The sequence below is a fragment of the Pseudophryne corroboree genome, chromosome 5 (assembly GCF_028390025.1).
Source record: "Pseudophryne corroboree isolate aPseCor3 chromosome 5, aPseCor3.hap2, whole genome shotgun sequence".
Lineage (NCBI taxonomy): Eukaryota > Metazoa > Chordata > Amphibia > Anura > Myobatrachidae > Pseudophryne > Pseudophryne corroboree.
In genome coordinates this window covers 584,206,076-584,231,573 of record NC_086448.1, presented here as the reverse complement: position 1 = coordinate 584,231,573, position 25,498 = coordinate 584,206,076, and the positions used below count along the sequence as shown (strand labels likewise).

Genomic DNA, 25,498 nt, shown 5'->3' with positions numbered 1-25,498 from the left:
ACCAACACAGCCTCTTATTTAGGGAAGTGTTTAAATAAGGGAGAACAGACATATTGTATAGGCAATAGTAAATATGTGAAGTTCTAGAGAAGATTGGCAGTAGTAAAAGATTTGCTTTGCTAAATAACAATAAAAGCAATTTCAAAGATTAATCTGGGATCTTAAGTAAATGACACGTTAATCGGGTATGCATCACAATGGCTAAAGAGGAGGGGGCCCATGTGCAAGCTTAGTGCGGGCCCCCCCTCTGTGGTAGTGGCTGCAGCATTGTAGACTGTGGGGACATATCTACTACTGTGCAAATCATAGAGAAAATGGGCGCTGTACTATTTTTCCTGGAATTTAGGTCTGCAGCACCAGACACCACGGGACTCCGGATGGGTAAGTATAATTGGGTGTGATACAGGATACCGGCATTTGGAATCCAGGAGGTCATAAGACCGACAAAAGCATCCCAATGCTCAGCATTGCCATAGGGGTCGGGTAAGTATGCATACCCTCCCCCCCACCTAACCTCCCCACAGCCTAACCGTCCCCTGTGGTGCCTAAACCTTACCCCCCCAAGCCTATCCCTAACCCTCCCTTCCCCGCCGCCTAACCCTTATTCCCCTGTCCCCACAGCCTAACCCTTCCCGTGGTGCCTAAACCTTACCCTCCCTGCCCCGTAGCCTAACCCTAACCCTCCCTTCCCCACGTCGGCGGTCGGGATTCCTGCATCGGCATTCCAAGTGATTCAGAGTTCTGGTGCCGGCATTTTAGATGCATGTCGGGATCCTGACCGCATCCTGTATAATTATATAGCTGCAGGGTGTGGGCCCCCCTGGACACAGGGGCCCATGTGTACTACACAGCCTGCACCCATTGTAGATACGCCAATAGGCTAGACCTAGTACATGACATCATGAAGAAGTACATTAAAGGTGAAAATATACAAAGTACACTTCCTCTTAAAGAGTGCTGATAAGCATTAAAAAAAATGCAAAGAATATATATATTGTGACAAGAACACTGGGATAGTGTTTGAGGGCAGGTATATTTGTCCCAGGTTCTTGTCTTACATGTTTTAGAAAATGTTAACTTCTAGGAAAAATGCTTTTTGTTTTGTCTGAACCTTTTCAGTTTGCTGTAAAAGCTGGGTAAAGGCTCTGAGAGAGAGATAAGGAGAGTTCTAGACATTGGGCCCAGTTCGGGTCTTTGGCCTCACAGAGGGCTAATCAGGGTTTCAGCTGTGTAAGAGTGATATAGTGCTTCTAACCTGATTAGTATGGGCAGACTGCCTGGGAAGGCTGCAGGATCTGTGTGTGAGAGACACGCTTTCTGATGCAAGTAAGCTATACAGTATGTACTGAAGAACTCTGTGTTTTGTTTAGTGACAGTTAGGAACATCTTATGTTTAGTTAGTGCCGGACAGGCAAGGTATTTTTATTTTGGGGTTTGTTTTATTTTCTGTTTCAATAAAACTGGCCGGGGTCAGTTGTACCAGAAACTGGACTTGTGTTGTTCCTCAGCTGCTGCGTGCTGCCATATTCCCCAGGAAAAGGCACCTTGCACCCCTACAGTGTTACAACTTGGTGGAGAATGCGAGCAGGCCGTTCTGCGCATAAGTGAAAGCAGCAGCTTTGTGAGGCCTGCAGAAAACGGTGGTTTATGCAGATACAGCCCAGTGTGAAGTTACTGAGACTCACCCCTGAGGGTTTGATATATGTCCTGGGTGAAAGCAGCTGCAAAGCCGCCTGAAAAATCTGTTGACATGGAGGATCTGCTTAAAGCCTTGCTGCAAGCTACAGCGGCTCAGCAGGAGGCCAACCGACAGCAGCAGGTGGCAATGGAGGAAAATTGGAGACTACAGCAGGAGGCCAACAGACAGCAGCAGGTGGCAATGGAGGAAAATAAGAGACAACAGCAGGCAGTTGTTGATGAACTTTACAGGCAACAGCGTCAGGATAGAGAGGCCTTAGCAGAAGTGGTGCAGAGACTTGCAGCTCGGGTTGGAGATGTGGCCGTCAGTGCTCCAACCAGCTCTAGTTCTATACGAGCCAGTCACTTCCTGCAGAAAATGACAGAGGCTGATGATGTGGAGGCCTATCTGACCACGTTTGAAAGGACTGCCGAGCGTGAGAACTGGCCGAAAGCACAGTGGGCCAGTCTGCTGGCACCTTTCCTGTCAGGTGAGCCCCAAAAAGCTTACTTTGATTTAAGCCCTGCTGAGGCTCGGGACTATGATAAACTAAAGACTGAGATCCTGACCCGCCTGGGAGTCACGCTGTCAGTACGAGCACAACGGGTGCACCGTTGGCTGTACGCCATGGAGAAGCCTCCGCGCTCCCAGATGCACGACCTTATTCAGCTAACAAAAAAATGGCTACAGCCAGAGACATAGTAGTTAGAACTGAAAGCGTGCCTGACCTGGAGGTAAAGAAGGATCTGTTTGCGTCTGAACAGTTAAAGGATCCTACCTTAATAAAGGCTAGAGAGAATGTTAAGATTGTTAATGGGGAACCTGTGGTACCAGGTGACAGGGTTACGTATCCCCACATGGCCATCTGTAATGAGCTCTTGTACCACATTGTCAAAAGGGGTGAGGATGTGGTGGAACAGCTGGTAGTTCCCCAGCCTTATCGGAGAACGGTACTAGATTTAGCTCATAGTCACGTTACCGCAGGACATTTAGGGGCAGAAAAAACCACTGAAAGAGTTTTACAAAGGTTCTTTTGGCCAGGGGTTTATAAAGAAGTGTCTGAATATTGTTCTTCCTGTCCTGAATGCCAGTATCATGCCCCTAGACCCCATTTCAGGAGCCCACTAGTTCCCATGCCTATTATAGAGGTCCCGTTTGACAGAATAGCCATGGATCTCGTGGGGCCCTTGTTAAAGTCTGCTCGGGGCCATCAGTATATCCTGGTAATTATGGACTATGCCACTCGATATCCTGAGGCTGTCCCTTTACGCACTATCACAACCAAGGCGATAGCTAGGGAGCTGGTGCAGGTATTTAGTAGAGTGGGAATACCAAAATAAATTTTGACTGACCAAGGTACTCCATTTATGTCAAGGATCATGAAAGAATTGTGCAAGTTATTTAAGGTCACTCACCTCAGGACGTCCATCTACCATCCCCAAACTGACGGGTTGGTGGAAAGGTTTAATAAAACATTAAAAAGTATGTTAAAAAAGGTTGTTGAGAGAGATGGGAAAAACTGGGATTGTTTGTTGCCCTACTTGTTAATGGCCATCAGAGAAGTTCCTCAGTCCTCTACGGGGTTTTCTCCATTTGATTTGTTGTATGGTAGACACCCCAGAGGGCTGTTGGATGTTGCCAAAGAGACGTGGGAAGGACAGCCCACTCCTTATAGAAGCGTTATTGAGCATGTAACACAAATGCAGGATAGGATTGCAGCCGTGGTACCTGTTGTCAGAGAGCACATGGAACAGGCCCAAAGTGCTCAACAGAGGGTCTATAACCGGAGTGCCAAGATACGGGAATTTGCTCCTGGAGATAGAGTTCTTGTTTTGGTACCCACTGTGGAAAGCAAATTCCTAGCTAAATGGCAGGGTCCATTTGAGATTAGGGAAAAAATGAATGAGGTTAATTACAAAGTATACCAGCCGGGAAAGAGAAAACCCGAACAGATCTACCATGTTAACTTAATCAAACCCTGGAAAGATAGGTTGTCTCTGTCAGCGGAGCCTTGCCCTTCGGTGTCTTCACCCCGGTTGCTTCCCGCAGTGAAGGTGTCAGAGACATTATCAGCTGATCAGAACAATCAGGTTAAAGAATTTCTCATCCAAAATAGGGAGGTATTTTCAGAGTTGCCTGGCCGAACGACCATAATAAAACATGACATTGTCACAGAACCAGGGGTCAGGGTTCATTTAAAGCCATATAGGATTCCTGAAGCTCAGCGAGAAGCTATTTCTAAGGAAGTTAAAACCATGTTAGAACTTGGAGTCATAGAGGAGTCTAACAGTGAGTGGTCCAGTCCCATAGTGCTCATCCCGAAGCCCGACGGTAGCATACGCTTCTGTAATGACTTTCGTAAGTTAAATGAGGTGTCCAAGTTTGACGCATACCCCATGCCCCGTGTGGATGAGCTTGTAGAAAGGCTGGGAACAGCCAGGTTTCTCACCACATTGGACCTGACCAAAGGTTACTGGCAAATACCTTTATCTGATAGCGCCAAAGAAAAAACAGCCTTTTCAGTTCCGGAGGGGCTGTACCAGTATAAGATGTTACCCTTTGGGTTGCATGGGGCTCCAGCAACCTTTCAACGGGCGATGGATAAAATTTTGAGGCCCCATAGAAAATATGCAGCTGCCTATTTGGATGATGTGGTAATTCACAGTACAGACTGGGGGTCACATTTGGTTAAAGTACAAGCAGTACTGGACTCAATCAGAGAGGCAGGGTTAACTGCTAACCCAAAGAAGTGCTGCCTCGCAATGGAGGAGGTCAAATACTTGGGCTTCACCATAGGCAGAGGTCTGATTAGGCCCCAATTGAATAAAGTTGATGCTATTCAAAACTGGCCTCGTCCAGTGAATAAAAAACAGGTAAGGGCTTTTTTTGGGAATTACTGGGTACTATAGACGGTTTATTCCTAATTTTGCGACCACAGCGGTGCCGTTGTCAGACCTTACCAAAGGGAAGCAGTCAAATGTGGTGAAATGGAACCCTGATGCAGAAAAGGCGTTCCAAGCATTAAAAGTGGCTTTGTGTTCACAACCGGTGTTGATAACACCAGATTTTTCAAAAGAATTTGTAGTACAGACAGATGCCTCAGAGGTAGGGATAGGTGCTGTGCTGTCCCAAACCAGAGATGGGGACGAACACCCTATCATTTATTTGAGTAGGAAACTCAATGAGCATGAAAAAAGGTATGCCATTGTGGAAAAGGAGGCTTTGGCCATTAAGTGGGCACTAGATACCTTGAGATATTACCTCTTGGGTAGACAATTCAGACTAGTGACAGACCATGCCCCTTTAAAATGGATGTATGTAAATAGAGGCAAGAATGCTCGTGTAACTAGATGGTTTCTAGCGTTGCAGGACTTTAAGTTTACTGTCGAACATAGACCGGGAACACAATTGGCCAACGCAGATGCATTGTCTCGCATCTTCTGTTTGGGGGCTACAAGTGTTCCGGCCCCTAGGTCGAAACAGGGGAGGGGGATATGTGACAAGAACACTGGGATAGTGTTTGAGGGCAGGTATATTTGTCCCAGGTTCTTGTCTTACATGTTTTAGAAAATGTTAACTTCTAGGAAAAATGCTTTTTGTTTTGTCTGAACCTTTTCAGTTTGCTGTAAAAGCTGGGTAAAGGCTCTGAGAGAGAGATAAGGCGAGTTCTAGACATTGGGCCCAGTTCGGGTCTTTGGCCTCACAGAGGGCTAATCAGGGTTTCAGCTGTGTAAGAGTGATATAGTGCTTCTAACCTGATTAGTATGGGCAGACTGCCTGGGAAGGCTGCAGGATCTGTGTGTGAGAGACACGCTTTCTGATGCAAGTAAGCTATACAGTATGTACTGAAGAACTCTGTGTTTTGTTTAGTGACAGTTAGGAACATCTTATGTTTAGTTAGTGCCGGACAGGCAAGGTATTTTTATTTTGGGGTTTGTTTTATTTTCTGTTTCAATAAAACTGGCCGGGGTCAGTTGTACCAGAAACTGGACTTGTGTTGTTCCTCAGCTGCTGCGTGCTGCCATATTCCCCAGGAAAAGGCACCTTGCACCCCTACAGTGTTACAATATATATATATATATATATATATATATATATATATATAAAACGCCTAACATACTCTTGTAAAACTAAAAACAAATTCAAGGAAGCTTCTGAAAACAATACAGCAGTGTAATTCTGGGAACACACTAGTAGATACTGTATATCATAGAAACATAGAATTTGACGGCAGATAAGAACCACTTGGCCCATCTAGTCTGCCCCTTTTATTTATCCTTTAGGTAATCTCAACCCTTTTTGATTCTTATTTCTTTGTAAGGATATTCATATGCCTATCCCAAGCATGTTTAAATTGCTCTACAGTCTTTTAAGGTGTGTACACACTGCGAGATCCTTGCTATGTTTGATTCTGACTATGTGAATTCCCTTGAACTCCCCCAGAGCCCAGTTAGCACAGACTGAACAGATTTTCACTATCTGTGCTTGAGATTTTGACTTAGTGCCAATTTTGACTATACTTTGTACTAGATAGTCAAGATTGACTTGCCTGCACAATCTATCTATCTTTACGATAGCGACCCCATGGGAGCGCGTATCGGGATCGAATCTGTATCGCAAGCTGCCTAATACCCTGAGGTATGTACTAACTTTTCATAAGATTTTGACTATAGTCAAAATCTTACAGATTTATATCATTGTGTGTACACACCTTAAGCCTTTACCACCTCTGATGGGAGACTACTCCTCTTATCCCCTACCCTTTCTGTGAAGTAATTTTTCCTTAAATTTCCCCTGAACCTGTCCACAAGTTCTAATACTTCTCTTCCTTTGAAGAATGTTTCCCTCCTGAACTTTGTTAAAACCCTTGGTATATTTGAAAGTTTCTATCATGTCCCCCCTGTTCCTTCTCTGCTCCAAGCTATGCATGTTAAGATCTTTATAGAACAGAACGGCCGATATATCGGCCAGTCTGTACGCACCATTAGGAACACAGTACTTAATGATGACAAGCCTAGGTTCTACTGTAGAATTTGAAGATACCAAAGCCAATTCTTTAGCAATCTTTGAAACTGAACAACACAGTGAACATCCGTCAAATATTTGCTTATCATGTGACAATAAAATAAGCTACTGTTGAGAATCTACATTGATCCTTGTTACAAATACAGAAGGAAGAATTGAACATTTTACTGACAGATGAGAAGATTATTGTTGACAATCTAAACATGCTAGTGCAAATCTAATTGCTCAAATAAAAAGAAATGTTAGCTATGATAGCAGAACTACTGCATTTAACTTTATTACAAAACAATCAAGACACTTTGGAATTGAAGATTGAAAGGAACCAATGAAAAATACAGAAATGTCTTTGGTTGATTACTTCAGAAATGCAGTCTGGGATTCTGCCAAACATGTCCCTACTGCAACATAGTGGCAAGACTTCTGCACAACAAATATGGGAAGGGGCCCTAGCCTGCACACCCTTTTACAAGTAATGAGAGGTGCTACATTGCTGAGATCTATAGTGCCACACACAAAAAAAAGTGCACTATTAAAACATTACTAATAAGAATTGTAAGAAATACTGCACAACATAGCCTTTTTCATTCACTCTCTGCAGCATGTGAAGAAACTGATCCATGTTGTGAAATGGTCATATTACATAAAGTACAGTAGATGAAAAAGTAGGGAAGCTTTTAAGACTCATCTTTCAGAAGTTCATGAAAATAGCTAACATTTTACTGATAAGACAAAGGGGGTAATTCAGAGCTTATCGCAGAAGCAAATTTGTTAGCAGTTGGGCAAAACCATGTGCAATGCAAGGGGGGCAGATGATGTAACATGTGCAGAGAGTTAGATTTGGGTGGGTTATTTTGTTTCTGTGCAGGGCAAATAATGGCTGCTCTATTTTTTTGCAATTTCAGATTGAACACACCCCACCCAAACCTAACTCTCTCTGCACATGTTATATCTGCCCTCCCCACCTCCCCCCGCAGTGCACATGGTTTTGCCCAACTGCTAACAAATTTGCTGCTGCGATCAGACCTGAATTAGGCCCAAAGTTTCATGATGTAGCCACAGTTTCATTCAATGGGGGGGAATTCAAATGTTTGAAAAGTCGGTTGGGTGTCTGTTTTTTCCTGTCTATTAGATAGGAAAAAACAGTCACTCATCTGACTTTTCAAACAATTGAATCTCCCCCAATGGGTTACTTGACAAAAAAAGCTGTCTCAAACATATGGACAAATCAAACTGAACCGAATACATTTCATGTTCTGAAAACAGCATCGGTAAAGGGTGCTTAAAATTCAATTCAAGTATAAAAACAAATCTTAAACTGGGTACACACTGGGACAATGTGAACCCAGCCAATATGTCAGCCTAGCAGGCCAACATCGGATCATGGGTACACACTGAGTGATGTAATGAAGATCGGAGCTACAGTACATATCGCTCCTTCCTTCATTACACATCTTGCGGTTGCTAACATTATCGTCTAGCTGGCCGTGCAGCAGTGCCAACCGGGCAATGTAACAAGTGATCATGGGCACGCACAAATAAGGCATATACAATGGGCGATATGCCCAATTTGTTGTTCCGATTCAACTGAAAAGGAAAAACCAGGCCGACATCATCTCAGTGTGAATGTGCCTACTACTATATCAAAGTAATTTATCATCTATTTGGGGGTAATTCAGAACTGATCGCAGCAGCAAATTTGTTAGCAGATCGGCAAAACCATGTCCACTGCAGGTGTGGCAGATATAACATGTGCAGCAGTGCCGTAACTAGGCATTTTAGCGCTGTGTGCAAGAAACGGCATTGGCGCCCCCCATGTAAGACAGGGGCAGTGCGCGCTGTAGGCGCGCGCAAAATTTATAGGGGCGTGGCTTCATGGGAAGGGGCGTGGCCACAAAATAATACCAATTCATACTACGTGCAATTCATACTCCATTATTCAAATTACGCTGCGCAGTAGCGCCACTACACCAGGTAGAGCTCCTTTTACACATTACAGCAGACAGTCCCCCTTTTTACACATTACGGCAGACAGCGTCCCCCTTTTTACACATTATTGCAGACAGCGTCCCCCTTTTTACACATTACGGCAGACAGTGTCCCCTTTTTACACATTACGGCAGACAGCGTCCCCCTTTTTTATACATTACGGCAGACATCGTCCCCCTTTTTACACATTACAGCAGCCAGGGGGACAGATTTAACCTATTAGCATTAGCAGCCAAAGGACTTTGCATTCTCTGCCTGCAGATCTCACATCATGCACTCATATAGGGAGCAAGGGCCAGTCTGCAAAGTACTTGCCACTATACAATTGTAGTCAACAGTGTTTGAATCCACTTGTAAAAGTGACAAGTAGATTTCAGACTGGCCCTTATTTACAGCATGAGCTCTGCATTCTGACTGCAGCTGGAGAAATCAACGGAATAGAGGAGCCGGAGGTCAGCAGTCAGTGGTCATCGAGACTGCTGATAAGATTTACAACATCAGTGTCATCTCCTTTATAGTAGCAGTTACAAGTTACAAGCTTACTTCATCCTGTGTGTGACTGGTTTCTGCTACTAGCCCAGTAGCACTGCTTCATATCCACTTTCAGCTCACTGTCCTGCACACAGCAAGCGAACGCGATGTGATAGAACGTCTGGGCATGCGTAAATAACCTGCTGAGCAGCCTGAAAGAAAGTAGGCGGGGTCTCTGGCTTGCTATCTCGGGGTCTGCAGACTTCAGAGTCCCCCTCCCTCCTCCTCCTCCCCTCGCTCCGGTGACAGCGCACATCACAGGGCACAGGCGGCTTGTAATGAGTCAGTCTGACTCATTACAATGCTGCACACTTTGTGCCCCTTGAATGGCTATGCGGGCAGTGGGAGTGCAGGGGGAATATGCGCTCTAACTAGGTGTGCGCTGTGGGCAATGCCCCTTTTGCACACACCTAGTTACGGCACTGATGTGCAGGGAGAGTTAGATTTGGGTGGGTTATATTGTTTCTGTGCAGGGTAAATACTGGCTGCTTTATTTTAACACTGCAATTTAGATTTCAGTTTGAACACACCCCACTCAAATCTAACTCTCTCTGCACATGTTATATCTGCTCCCCCTGCAGTGCACATGGTTTTGCCCAACTGCTAACAAATTTTCTGCTGCGATCAGGTCTGAATTAGGCCCTTTATTCAGTGACAAACGTGGGTAATTTAACCTCATAAAATAATCAGTTATCAAATGTTATGGCTTTAATTTATATAAAGTATACACATGTAACCAATAAAATAAATCTCTCTAAAGTGGATCTAAAACCATTTCACAGATCCTCTTCTCCTGATGTTATGGCATGTTTCCTAATTTGTTGAAAAATGGCAATTTGTTCTGAAAAAAACAGTACATGTAAAAGTTTTAATTACCATGATGAAATACTGAAGTAATTTTAAAATTGTCACTGTACCCTCTGTCAGTAACTTGCTCTAGACAATGCCACGGCTATAACTAGATTCTATTAGATGTGCTTGTTCCACAATATTGATTGCCAAATGCATTGTATTTGCATAGTTATTTTTCCGTTCTTATATGTGCAGTACATAGTACATAAAAACATGAATAGAAAATAATGTTCAATGTTCCTGAACAGTTAATACAGCTATTACTAATGTCAGTGATTAAAGTGTTACCTGCAAATAAAACAGTTGCAGAATTGGTCCATTGACCAGTGAGGGGGGAAAAAAAACCAAAAAAAAAAACAGGACCATTACGGAAATTAGATGCTGACTCTTCCAGTCTTGGCAAGTGTGTACCAAACCCTGAAGCGAACATAAACACAGGCACTTATACAAACAATTACATTAATTGAATTTCAAAGGACAAAAGGTTACCTTAATGATGCAGCAACTTAAAATGAGATTCTACACACTGCAAGGACAAACCCTGGATTTATTTCTAATGTTGAAGTTTCTTTGAACATGCCATTTTGACTTTTTTTTCCCCCAAGTCTCTTCACGTGACCAGAACGCAGAAAAAAACAATACAAAAAGAAAACATTGCTATACTGACTTGGCTGATACATAACAAAAACACAAATGGGGTAAGAGCCTGCAGCTTGCAGGCACCAGCAAGATTCATGTCTGTCCAATGTTTTACAGTGGCAATAATTTAAAAGGTTTCAGACAGATTTGACGGGTTCACGCCAATGTCTGCTAGTCGCAGGCCATATTTCCTCCAATGCCCGTGTTGAGGTGAGATGTGGAAAATACAAGAATCCTTCAAAAACGTACCTACACATACTATGAAGTCATCACAGGAATGTCAGCACTGCCATACTAATACTGGAAATTGTGGAGCCAAGTACAAATTAAAACAACCCACCTTCCTTGCCTCCATTTTCACATACCGCTGCCCAATATTTGGTTCCTACTCTAACCTCATCTCCTCAGACCACTGCTGTAAAATGTAGTACAATTAACTGTAATAAAATAGATGTAGAGTTAATGAAAATCATTAAGGGGTCAACTCAATGACACTATGGGGGATATTCAATTGTTTGAAAAATAAGAATTTACTTACCGATAATTCTATTTCTCGTAGTCCGTAGTGGATGCCGGGGACTCCGTCAGGACCATGGGGAATAGCGGCTCCGCAGGAGACAGGGCACAAAAGTAAAAGCTTTAGGATCAGGTGGTGTGCACTGGCTCCTCCCCCTATGACCCTCCTCCAAGCCTCAGTTAGGATACTGTGCCCGGACGAGCGTACACAATAAGGAAGGATTTTGAATCCCGGGTAAGACTCATACCAGCCACACCAATCACACTGTACAACCTGTGATCTGAACCCAGTTAACAGCATGATAACAGCGGAGCCTCTGAAAAGATGGCTCACAACAATAATAACCCGATTTTTGTAACAATAACTATGTACAAGTATTGCAGACAATCCGCACTTGGGATGGGCGCCCAGCATCCACTACGGACTACGAGAAATAGAATTATCGGTAAGTAAATTCTTATTTTCTCTGACGTCCTAAGTGGATGCTGGGGACTCCGTCAGGACCATGGGGATTATACCAAAGCTCCCAAACGGGCGGGAGAGTGCGGATGACTCTGCAGCACCGAGTGAGAGAACTCCAGGTCCTCCTCAGCCAGGGTGTGCCCCTGACCAAGTAGCAGCTCGGCAAAGTTGTAAAGCCGAGACCCCTCGGGCAGCCGCCCAAGATGAGCCCACCTTCCTTGTGGAATGGGCATTTACATATTTTGGCTGTGGCAGGCCTGCCACAGAATGTGCAAGCTGAATTGTACTACACATCCAACTAGCAATCGTCTGCTTAGAAGCAAGAGCACCCAGTTTGTTGGGTGCATACAGGATAACAGCAAGTCAGTTTTCCTGACTCCAGCCGTCCTGGAAACCTATATTTTCAGGGCCCTGACAACATCTAGCAACTTGGAGTCCTCCAAGTCCCTAGTAGCCGCAGGTACCACAATAAGCTGGTTCAGGTGAAACGCTGACACCACCTTAGGGAGAAACTGGGGACGAGTCCGCAGCTCTGCCCTGTCCGAATGGACAATCAGATATGGGCTTTTGTGAGACAAAGCCGCCAATTCTGACACTCGCCTGGCCGAGGCCAGGGCCAACATCATGGTCACTTTCCATGTGAGATATTTCAAATCCACAGATTTGAGCGGTTTAAACCAATGTGATTTGAGGAATCCCAGAACTACGTTGAGATCCCACAGTGCCACTGGAGGCACAAAAGGGGGTTGTATATGCAGTACTCCCTTGACAAACTTCTGGACTTCAGGAACTGAAGCCAATTCTTTCTGGAAGAAAATCGACAGGGCCGAAATTTGAACCTTAATGGACCCCAATTTGAGGCCCATAGACACTCCTGTTTGCAGGAAATGCAGGAATCGACCGAGTTGAAATTTCTTCGTGGGGCCTTCCTGGCCTCACACAACGCAACATATTTTCGCCACATGTGGTGATAATGTTGTGCGGTCACCTCCTTCCTGGCTTTGACCAGGGTAGGAATGACCTCTTCCGGAATGCCTTTTTCCCTTAGGATCCGGCGTTCAACCGCCATGCCGTCAAACGCAGCCGCGGTAAGTCTTGGAACAGACATGGTACTTGCTGAAGCAAGTCCCTTCTTGAAGTTCCGGGTACCAAGTCCTTCTTGGCCAATCCGGAGCCACGAGTATAGTTCTTACTCCTCTACGTCTTATAATTCTCAGTACCTTAGGTATGAGAAGCAGAGGAGGGAACACATACACCGACTGCTACACCCACGGTGTTACCAGAACGTCCACAGCTATCGCCTGAGGGTCTCTTGACCTGGCGCAATACCTGTCCAGTTTTTTGTTCAGGCGGGACGCCATCATGTCCACCTTTGGCCTTTCCCAACGGTTCACAATCATGTGGAAAACTTCCCGATGAAGTCCCCACTCTCCCGGGTGGAGGTCGTGCTGAGGAAGTCTGCTTCCCAGTTGTCCACTCCCGGAATGAACACTGCTGACAGTGCTATCACATGATTTTCCGCCCAGCGAAGAATCCTTGCAGTTTCTGCCATTGCCCTCCTGCTTCTTGTGCCGCCCTGTCTGTTTACGTGGGCGACTGCCGTGATGTTGTCCCACTGGATCAATACCGGCTGACCTTGAAGCAGAGGTCTTGCTAAGCTTAGAGCATTGTAAATTGCTCTTAGCTCCAGTATATTTATGTGGAGAGAAGTCTCCAGACTTGATCACACTCCCTGGAAATTTTTTTTTTTTCCTTGTGTGACTGCTCCCCAGCCTTTCAGGCTGGCATCCGTGGTCACCAGGACCCAGTCCTGAATGCCGAATCTGTGGCCCTTTAGTAGATGAGCACTCTGCAGCCACCACAGAAGAGACACTCTTGCCCTTGGAGACAGGGTTATCCGCTGATGCATCTGAAGATGCGATCCGGACCATTTTTCCAGCAGATCCCACTGAAAAGTTCTTGCGTGAAATCTGCCGAATGGAATCGCTTCGTAAGAAGCCACCATTTTTCCCAGGACCCTTGTGCAATGATGCACTGACACTTTTCCTGGTTTTAGGAGGTTCCTGACTAGCTCGGATAACTCCCTGGCTTTCTCCTCCGGGAGAAACACCTTTTTCTGGACTGTGTCCAGAATCATCCCTAGGAACAGCAGACGTGTCGTCGGAGACAGCTGCGATTTTGGAATATTTAGAATCCACCCGTGCTGTCGTAGAACTACTTGAGATAGTGCTACTCCGACCTCCAACTGTTCTCTGGACCTTGCCCTTATCAGGAGATCGTCCAAGTAAGGGATAATTAAGACGCCTTTTCTTCGAAGAAGAATCATCATTTCGGCCATTACCTTGGTAAAGACCCGGGGTGCCGTGGACAATCCAAACGGCAGCGTCTGAAACTGATAGTGACAGTTTTGTACCACGAACCTGAGGTACCCTTGGTGAGAAGGGCAAATTGGGACATGGAGGTAAGCATCCTTGATGTCCAGGGACACCATATAGTCCCCTTCTTCCTGGTTCGCTATCACTGCTCTGAGTGACTCCATCTTGATTTGAACCTTTGTATGTAAGTGTTCAAATATTTCAGATTTAGAATAGGTCTCACCGAGCCGTCTGGCTTCAGTACCACAATATAGTGTGGAATAATACCCCTTTCCTTGTTGTAGGAGGGGTACTTTGATTATCACCTGCTGGGAATACAGCTTGTGAATTGTTTCCAATACTGCCTCCCTGTCGGAGGGAGACGTTGGTAAAGCAGACTTCAGGAACCTGCGAGGGGGAGACGTCTCGAATTTCCAATCTGTACCCCCCCTGGGATACTACTTGTAGGATCCAGGGGTCCACTTGCGAGTGAGCCCACTGCGCGCTGAAACTCTTGAGACGACCCCCCACCGCACCTTAGTCCGCTTGTACGGCCCCAGCGTCATGCTGAGGACTTGGCAAAAGCGGTGGAGGGCTTCTGTTCCTGGGAATGGGCTGCCTGCTGCAGTCTTCTTCCCTTTCCTCTATCCCTGGGCAGATATGACTGGCCTTTTGCCTGCTTGCCCTTATGGGGACGAAAGGACTGAGGCTGAAAAGACTGTGTCTTTTTCTGCTGAGATGTGACTTGGGGTAAAAAAGGTGGATTTTCCAGCTGTTGCCGTGGCCACCAGGTCCGATGGACCGACCCCAAATAACTCCTCCCCTTTATACGGCAATACTTCCATGTGCCGTTTGGAATCTGCATCACCTGACCACTGTCGTGTCCATAAACATCTTCTGGCAGATATGGACATCGCACTTACTCTTGATGCCAGAGTGCAAATATCCCTCTGTGCATCTCGCATATATAGAAATGCATCCTTTAAATGCTCTATAGTCAATAAAATACTGTCCCTGTCAAGGGTATCAATATTTTCAGTCAGGGAATCCGACCAAGCCACCCCAGCGCTGCACATCCAGGCTGAGGCGATCGCTGGTCGCAGTATAACACCAGTATGTGTGTATATACTTTTTAGGATATTTTCCAGCCTCCTATCAGCTGGCTCCTTGAGGGCGGCCGTATCTGGAGACGGTAACGCCACTTGTTTTGATAAGCGTGTGAGCGCCTTATCCACCCTAAGGGGTGTTTCCCAACGCGCCCTAACTTCTGGCGGGAAAGGGTATAACGCCAATAATTTTCTATCGGGGGAAACCCACGCATCATCACACACTTCATTTAATTTATCTGATTCAGGAAAAACTACAGGTAGTTTTTTCACACCCCACATAATACCCTCTTTTGTGGTACTTGTAGTATCAGAAATATGTAACACCTCCTTCATTGCCCTTAACATGTAACGTGTGGCCCAAATGGAAAATACGTTTGTTTCTTCACCGTCGACACTGGAGTCAGTGTCCGTGTCTGTGTCGACCGACTGAGGTAAATGGGCGTTTTAAAGCCCCTGACGGTGTTTGAGACGCCTGGACAGGTACTAATTGGTTTGCCGGCCGTCTCATGTCGTCAACCGACCTTGCAGCGTGTTGACATTATCACGTAATTCCCTAAATAAGCCATCCATTCCGGTGTCGACTCCCTAGAGAGTGACATCACCATTACAGGCAATTGCTCCGCCTCCTCACCAACATCGTCCTCATACATGTCGACACACACGTACCGACACACAGCACACACACAGGGAATGCTCTGATAGAGGACAGGACCCCACTAGCCCTTTGGGGAGACAGAGGGAGAGTTTGCCAGCACACACCAAAACGCTATATTATACAGGGACAACCTTATATAAGTGTTTTCCCTTATAGCATCTTAATATATAATAATATCGCCAAATAAGTGCCCCCCCTCTCTGTTTTAACCCTGTTTCTGTAGTGCAGTGCAGAGGAGAGCCTGGGAGCCTTCCTAGCAGCGGAGCTGTGTAGGAAAATGGCGCTGTGTGCTGAGGAGAATAGGCCCCGCCCCCTTTTCGGCGGGCTTCTTCTCCCGTTTTTCTGACAACCTGGCAGGGGTTAAATACATCCATATAGCCCCAGGGGCTATATGTGATGTATTTTTAGCCAGCATAGGTACTTTCATTGCTGCCCAGGGCGCCCCCCCAAGCGCCCTGCACCCTCAGTGACCGTTGGTGTGAAGTGTGCTGAGAGCAATGGCGCACAGCTGCAGTGCTGTGCGCTACCTCATGAAGACTGAGAAGTCTTCAGCCGCCGATTTCTGGACCTCTTCTCTCTTCAGCATCTGCAAGGGGGTCGGCGGCGCGGCTCCGGTGACCCATCCAGGCTGTACCTGTGATCGTCCCTCTGGAGCTAGTGTCCAGTAGCCTAAGAAGCCAATCCATCCTGCACGCAGGTGAGTTCACTTCTTCTCCCCTAAGTCCCTCGTTGCAGTGAGCCTGTTGCCAGCAGGACTCACTGAAAATAAAAAACCTAACAAAACTTTTACTCTAAGCAGCTCTTTAGGAGAGCCACCTAGATTGCACCCTTCTCGGCCGGGCACAAAAACCTAACTGAGGCTTGGAGGAGGGTCATAGGGGGAGGAGCCAGTGCACACCACCTGATCCTAAAGCTTTTACTTTTGTGCCCTGTCTCCTGCGGAGCCGCTATTCCCCATGGTCCTGACGGAGTCCTCAGCATCCACTTAGGACGTCAGAGAAAGTTAGTTGGGTGTCTGTTTTTTCCTATTTAATAGACAGGAAAAAACAGACACCCAACCGACTTTTCAAACAATTGAATTCCCCCCCCCCCCCCCCTATATGTCACACTTACAGTAGCTCAAGACTTACAGTCTCATAAGGCTGCATACAAAGGCCAGCAGGTCCAGTGAGGAATTGAGTCACAAGAGGAGTCTTATATCGGATACAAAGGTTGGCTGCTAGAGGTGTAAAAACTCTCAGATGCAAAAGTACATACTAGTAATGTATTCTATTATCTACATGATGGTAAAAAGAAACTAGCAAAAAACAAAACCAGATATAGATTATTCTGCACTAGTGACCATGTGATTTACGTACACTTTATAAATGGAATTAATGATTTGCGGAGACCTCTGGAACAAGGGGTGATAGGAAAGTGGCAAATGGATGGATTTTTTGATCAGATACAGTATATCAGAGGGGCTTAAATGAACATAACATTGCACTTTCATTTTTTTTTTGCAATAATAAGACTGTCACCAATTGTATTTTACATTTTTCCTGACTCTTTTGGGGATTAATGGAGGACAAATGCAGGGATAGATTCAAATGTTTTCTTATCTTTTATATTAGTTATTTAAAAAAAATAAAAAATATGTTTAGTTCTTCAAACTATACCACAGGTTCTTGAACTCGGCCCTCAGTTCATGTTTTCCACGTCTCCTCACAGAATTGCAAGTGAAATAATCAGCTCCACCTGTGGATCTTTTGTCAGTGAGTAATGAATGCACCTGTGTACCTGATAGGTGATCTGGAAAACATGAACTGTGCGGGGTCCTGAGGACCAACTTTGAGAACCACTGAGCAGTATCAGTACGAGATCCCGGCGGTTGGAACACCGACAACGGTATCCCGACTGGCACAATCCCGACTGGGGGGCGAGCGCAACGCAGCCCCTTGCGGGCTCGCTGCGCTCGCCACGCTTGGCACACTAATTTATTCTCCCTCTATGGGTGTCATGGAGACCCACAGAGGAGAATATGTCGGGATTGTGCCGGTCGGGATCCCGGTCTCGGTATTCCGACCGCCGGGATTCCGTCCGGCGGGATCTTGACCGCATCCCTACTGGGCTATACCATGTTAGTTTAATTCATGAAGTCTGTCTTTTATTGTTAATCGACAGCCCGTCTTCATGCTGGATACATGAGCATTGGTCTTTATTGTGAGTTCTACATCACTAGGGGTTGACGTTTTCTGTTCGTATTCCATGTTGAACGCACCAGTGTTGACATACGTGAACCCTAGCATGATGCATGGATGAGGTGTGTCTAAATACTTTGAGGAAAATTACTCATTGGTCTATAATAAGGTAACCACCACGAAAAGTTTGGGGTGTGTCTTGAGTTTCTGTCGCATGCTTTGCTAGGGTAAATACACTTGTCATGTAGTATCAATATGTTCCACTTGTGGTCATGGAGTTAATTGGGGATTCTGCTTTTGCTTCAACGTGGGCTGTTGCTCTGTGGCCGTAATTCTTGACAAAGGTTTCACATGTGAACCCAAACAACATGTATGTAACCGGTAATATGTAGCACCCATTAAAATAACTTTTGAAAAGCAAAAAAATAATAAGTGGACTTTCCTATAGTCTATATTTGAGTGGAACCAGTTGGATTTAAGTGACGGCTGCATCCCAAAAGTTGTATTCTTTAAAATGAGAGCTGGTTTATGGATTGTATATTATATATTAATATATAATCCATAGTCTTTTCTTAAGAGGTTGTGGTTTATAACTGCCCGCAAGTAATAGCGTGTTTTTGTCTGAGGTAATCTATGTAACATATGGAAAATGTAGTATAGCTTAGAAAAATAACAACTCTGGACATACTGTTTTTCATAGATCTACATAAAAAAACTGGCATACAATGGGGTTATTTTGCAAATGGGAAATATGCAAAAATACATTTTTTTACAAATTTTTCAATTGTCTCGTTATTACACATTTTGACAAAAGTTCACAAAACGTTGAAAATATACATTTTTCCAAGGCTGATGCATGTTTTCCGTTTATTAAGGTGTACAATATGTCTCATAATGATCTGTGTACATGTATGCACAAAAGGTACAGTAACGTCGTACAAGAAAACATGACTATGTGCAAAAAGATTTAGTGCATGTGCTATGATTCTTTACCACTTGTATTGCCTTCCTACACAGAAAAAATGTAAAGCAAAAATTTAGAAATATATTTACGAGGAAAAAGTAATGTGTAGATAGGAAATATTGCTTTTAAGTACAAAATAAAATAACATTTTGTTTAAAGAATAAACGTAAACAGTTTGGAACTTACCAGTTTTGCTTCACCTTTGATGAACATGTTTGACGTGTACGAGATGTGGTCACTGGTCCAGATTTCAGTCTCTGCATTTGGTCAATGTGCTGCTGATTAATCCAACCACGTCCAGTAGCCATTATGGCGAAGCTCTATACCAAGTCTTAACTGCAACAGAAACATCAAGACCAAATGTTTTGAAAATGAGGCACAGAACTCTGCCTTCAATTAACATCAATATATAAAGAAACATAATAAGGCTACTGGAGAGTTCGCAACAAGACCATTTGCTGAGCGTATGTTGCCCATGCTCTGGAGCCATGCATGCAGTACACAACAATGAACACTTTAGCAATGTACACATCTCAAGTATATCTCCTCTGGCGACTGAAGAGGCATAATTGGACAGAAGCAATACATTCTCACATAAGCAAAGTTCAGGCAGTGCGTTGACAGAATTGCATGCTATACAGAATTGTGCACACATGTAAATACACCCGATTTCAGACTAAAGATAGATCTGGTGCAAGTGTGAATAATGAGGACGTGTATGATAACAAGTATACATATAAGGGAGGCCAGACCAAATAGAATCTTTTAACTTTGCACTCAGGCATATATATACATTTAGGAATGCTAAAAAGTAGAATCTGCACCTGCTTCCATAGCATGCTGGTGGCCGTCCAGAGCAGAGCAAAGCCGCCCAGCGTGCTAATCAGCGGCCAGCCATGTGATCGCATTGCTAAGGCAGGAACTGAGGATGACCCCCTGCAGATATAACATGGTTGCATATGCAGGCGGTCAGCTACCTACTTTTCCAACCTCAGTGGCTGCGTGTAACGTTACGCAGCCACCCAAAAAAAATGGACCGGCCGCGCCGGCGTTAGCCGGACCACTCCCCCACAACGGTCCAATATATTTAAAACAGATGTCCCATTCTCTGTCAGCATGCCTCAAACATCCATGGCAGTCAGGCAACACATCTAGGACATTCACATGACACAGATCTGTTCCATGAATCTGAACAGTAACTTTCCAGTTTCAGCCCAGAAATGCAGACAGAGGAAAACAGCCATACGAGTGAAATATTTGCTCTCATACACTCCATACAGTATGTAAAGGATCTTGTTGTCTCCAGGAGTGGTTTCAGGGCCTCCGAGGGGAGTAATGTTAGTGTGTAGAAATCGAGGTGGTCGGATATACTGTAGCTCTTAATCAAAGGCAACAGTATTGAGGTGGTGACACTGGGTAGTAATATAGCATATGTAGCTGGAGCATCAGAGAACTCTGGCTAGCCGGACTGGACCACATGAACAGACTACTTCTGAAGAACTGGACTAGAACTGGAACTGTGATTAGATTGCTGTAGCGGCAGGAATTGGACATGCACACTGTGGGACCTTGCTGGAACCAGTAATGCTCTCTGCGGGACCAGAGTGAAATCGGTGATGCCCACTGTGGGACCTGACTGGAGCCAGTACTGCATACTTGCCTACCTGACCCTCTCCATGAGGGAGAAAATGCTCTGTTCCTGGACTATACTGGTAATGTATGATTGCCATCACCTGTGGTGAAACACCTTTCTTATCAATTAACTAGCTCATCACAGGTGATGGCAATCATATATTACCAGGAAAGTCCAGGAACAGAGCATTTTCTCCCTCATGGAGAGGGTCAGGTAGGCAAGTATGCAGTACTGCACACTGTGGCACCAGACTGGACTGGAACCGGGCTGGAACCAGTATTGCACACTCTGCTGGGCCTGACTGGAACCGGTAATGCACACTACAATAACCGGACTGGAAACGGTAATACTCACTGCGATACCAATGGTGAGATTCTGGGTGCACAGGAACTCAGATTCAGTAAAGGGACATGGCTGAGATAGCTACATTGCTTTGGCACAGTCTTGCTTTCCAGGTAGATCCCTTTATACCTCCTTCCAGCTCAGGATTGGGGAAGTGGGTCAAGTGACAATCTCGGAGCTCCGTGAGTGGACATCAGTAGTCAGATGACTTGTGGCAAGATGGTGGCACCCACAGACCGGAGCCAGTGGGAGTCAGATATGTGGGATGCTGAGCAGAAGAGTAAGAATGACAGCTCCCAGAGATGGCCCACAACCAGAACGAACGGCCGACAGGTAGCACGGACCATGACACCATAAAGGTACCTATGCATGGTGTGGAGCATGCACAGACTTTTGCATCCACTTATGGACTAATTAGCTGTGGAGTACATTTAGTGTTGTGCCAATGTGCGATATAAAAGAGAACAAGTCTAAAAATTTTTGCTAGCTAATTTTACCTCCACAAAAATAGGATTTTGGTTACCTACCGGTAAATCCTTTTCTCGTAGTCCGTATAAGATGCTGGGGTCCACATTAGTACCATGGGGTATAGACGGCTCCACCAGGAGCCATTGGCACTTTAAGAGTTTGAAAGTGTGGGCTGGCTCCTCCCTCTATGCCCCTCCTACCAGACTCAAGTCTAGAAACTGTGCCCGAGGAGACGGACATCTTCGAGAGAAGGATTTAACACAGATAGTGGCGAGATTCATACCAGCTCACACAAACAAGACATCAAGCTAACTAGCTTGAAAAACTCAGCAACTGCTGAAACATTACTTACCAAGTAACAATGCAGTACATAACTAAACAAAGTTGTACTAAACCAGATAACGGTTGCAGGAAAACGAAGCGCTGGGTGGGCGCCCAGCATACTCTACGGACTACGAGAAAAGGATTTACCAGATCCTCTTTTCTCTTACGTCCTAGAGGATGCTGGGGTCCACATTAATACCATGGGGATGTACCAAAGCTCCCAGAACGGGAGGGAGAGCGCGGAGGCTCCTGCAGAACTGATTGACCAAACTTCAGATCATCAGAGGCCAAAGTATCGAACTTAGCAAACGTGTTCGACCCAGTCCAAGTTGCCGCTCAGCAAAGTTGTAACGCCGAGACACCCCGGGCAGCCGCATAGGAAGAACCCACCTTACGTGTAAAGTGGGCCTTAACAGATTTTGGACACGGCAATCCTGCCATAGAATAAGCATGCTGGATAGTGAACCTAATCCAGCAAAATATAGGTGGTCATTCCGAGTTGTTCGCTCACTGACGATTTTCGCAGTGCAGCGATCAAGTGAAAAAACTGCAAAAATGCGCATGCTACGCAACGCGCATGCGCTAAGTACTTTCACACAAAACTTTGAAGATTTACACAAGCTCGAGCGACGTTTTTTCTTCGCTCGAGTGATCGTAGTGTGATTGACAGGAAGTGGGTGTTTCTGTGCGGAAACTGGGCGTTTTCAGGGAGTGTGCTAAAAAAAACGCAGGCGTGCCAGGTAAAAACGCAGGAGTGGCTGGTGAAACGGGGGAGTGGCTGGCCGAACGCAGAGCGTGTTTGTGACGTCAAACCAGGAACTAAACGGACTGAGGTGATCGCAGTCTAGGAGTAGGTCTGGAGCTACTCAGAAACTGCAGGGAATTATTTAGTAGCAGTTCTGCTAATCTTTCGTTCGCTATTCTGCTAAGCTAAGATACACTCCCAGAGGGCGGCGGCCTAGCGTTTGCAATCCTGCTAAAAGCAGCTAGCGAGCGAACAACTCAGAATGAGGGCCATAGTCTGCTTTGAAGCAGGACACCCAATTTTCTTGGGATCATACAGGACAAACAGAGTCCGATTTCCTGTGACGAGCAGTTCTCTTCACATAGATTCTCAAAGCCCTTACAACATCCAAGGACTTTGACGAAATTGAGGAGTCAGTAGCCACTGGCACCACAATAGGTTGGTTGATATGAAATGCCAACACAACTTTTGGAAGAAACTGCTGACGTGTGCGGAGCTCAGCTCTATCTTATGGGAATATCAAGTAAGGGCTTTTACAGGACAAAGCCCCAATTCTGACACACGTCTAGCAGAAGCTAAGGCCAACAACGTGACAGCCTTCCATGTAAGAAATTTGACCTCAACCTTCTGTAGAGGCTCAAACCAGTCCGACTGGAGAAACTGCAACACCACGTTAAGGTCCCGAGGCGCCGTAGGCGGTACAAAGGGAGGTTGGATGTGCAGAACTCCCTTCAAAAATTTCTGAACCTCAGGGAGGGCAGCCAATTGTTTCTGGAAGAAAATGGACAGGGCCGAAATCTGGACCTTCGCAGATCCCAACCTCAGGCCTAGATCCACACCTGCTTGCAGGAAGTGGAGAAAACGTCCAAATTGAAACTCCACCGCAGGAAACTTCTTGGACTCACACCAAGAGACTTATTTCTTCCAAATACGATGGTAACGTTACCCCTTTCCTAGCCTATATCAGGGTAAGAATGACCTTCTTCGGAATGCCCTTCCATGCTAGTATCAGGCATTCAACCTCCATGCCGTCAAACGTAGCAGCGGTAAGTCTTGATAGGCGAACGGCCCCTGCTGCAGCAGGTCCTCCCGAAGAGGAAGATGCTACTGCTCTTCCTGCAAGAGATTCAGAAGGTCCGCGTACCAAACCCGCCTTGGCCAGTCTGGAGCAATGAGGATCGCTTGAACTCTTGTTCTCCTTACGAGCTTTAGAACTCTTGGAATGAGTGAGAGTGGTGGAAACACGTACACCGACTGGAACACCCACGGAGACACCAGGGCGTCCACTGCCACTGCTTGTGGGTCACTCGACCTGGAACAATAGCGTTGAAGCTTCTTGTTGAGAAGAGAGGCCATCATGTCTATTTGGGGTAACCCCCAAAGGTCTGTTATTTCCTTGAACACCTCCGGAAGGAGACCCCACTCCCCCGGATGGAGATCGTGTCTGCTGAGGAAGTCTGCTTCCCAGTTGTCCACTCCCGGAATGAAGAATGCAGAGAGCGCCAACGCGTGTTTTTCTGCCCAGAGGATGATTGTCACCTCTGACATCGCAGCTCTGCTTTTCGTTCCGCCCTGTCGGTTTATGTAAGCCACCGTCGTTACATTGTCCGACTATACTTGAATGGCCCGATTTCTTAGAAGATGGGCCGCCTGAAGAAGACTGTTGTAGACGGCTCTTAGCTCCAGAATGTTGATTGGCAGGCCAGCTTCCAGACTTGACAACCTTCCTTGGAAGGTTTCTCCTTGAGTCACTGCGCCCCAGCCCCGGAGGCTCGCATCCGTGGTTAGAAGGACCCAGTCCTGAATCCCGAACCTGCGGCCCTGTCGGTTTATGTAAGCCACCGTCGTTACATTGTCTGACTGCACTTGAATGGCTCGATCTCGCAGAAGATGGGCCGCTTGGTGAAGACCGTTGCAGACGGCTCTTAGTTCCAGAATGTTTATTGGAAGGCTTGATTTCAGGCTTGACCACTGTCCTTGGTAGGTTTCCCCGAGTGACTGCGCCCCAGGCCCGGAGACTTGCATCCGTGGTTAGAATGATCTAGTCCTGAATCCCGAACCTGTGGCCCTCCAGAAGGTGAGGTAGTTGCAGCAACCAGAGGAGTCAAATTCTGGCTTTCGGCGACAGACAATCTATAGTGCATGTGTAGATGAGATCCCGACCACTTGTCCAGGAGATCCAGTTGGAAGGACCAGGCATGAAACCTTCCGTACTGAAGAGCCTCGTAAGAGGCCACCATCTTCCCCAGAAGGCGAATGCACTGATGAACCGAAACCCGGGCTGGCTTCAGTACATCCCGGACCATTGTTTGTATCACCAACGCTTTCTCCTCCGGGAGAAACACCCTCTGCACTTCCGTGTCGAGGATCATTCCCAGAAAAGACAACCTCCTGGTCGGCTCCAAATGTGATTTTGGAAGGTTCAGGATCCAACTGTGTTCTCTGAGCAGACGAGTCGTGAAAACAATGGACTGCAATAACGTCTCCCTGGATGATGCTTTTATCAGCAGATCGTCCAGATATGGGATTATGTTCACCCCCTGTCTGCGGAGGAGAACCATCATCTCTACCATCACCTTGGTGAACACCCTCGGTGCTGTGGCGAGGCCGAATGGCAGTGCCTGAAATTGATAGTGACTGTCTAACAGTGCAAATCTGAGATAAGCCTGGTGCGGAGGCCAAATCAGAATGTGGAGGTACGCATCCTTGATATCCAGGGATACCAGAAACTCTCCCTCCTCCAGACCTGAAATCACTGCTCTGAGAGACTCCATTTTGAATTTGAACACCCTCAGGTAAGGGTTCAATGTTTCAAATTCACAATTGATCTGACCAAACCATCCGGTTTCGGTACCACGAAAAGGTTTGAATAATAACCCTTGTTTTGCATATGAGGTGGAACTGGGACAATGACCTGTGACTTTTCCAATTTTAGGATGGCTTCCTGTAGGATAGCCCTATCTGTCAGCAAAGCTGGCAAGCCTGATTTGAAGAATCGGTGAGGCGCGAGTTCTTGAAACTCCAGTCTGTACCC

The 25,498-nt window shown here is 45.9% G+C and overlaps 1 protein-coding gene across 4 annotated transcripts in view; it reads right to left on the bottom strand.

Annotated features, from left to right (window-relative positions):
* The window catches only part of FBXO15 (F-box protein 15), a 660,886-nt gene that overhangs the window by 466,011 nt on the left and 169,377 nt on the right, over positions 1-25,498 (bottom strand). For all 4 annotated transcript variants that reach the window (XM_063923380.1, XM_063923382.1, XM_063923379.1 and 1 more), the window contains exon 2: positions 19,139-19,288. In XM_063923380.1, coding sequence (XP_063779450.1) covers positions 19,139-19,260 — 122 coding nt within the window. In that variant the 5' untranslated portion in view covers positions 19,261-19,288. The remainder of the gene's footprint in view (positions 1-19,138; positions 19,289-25,498) is intronic.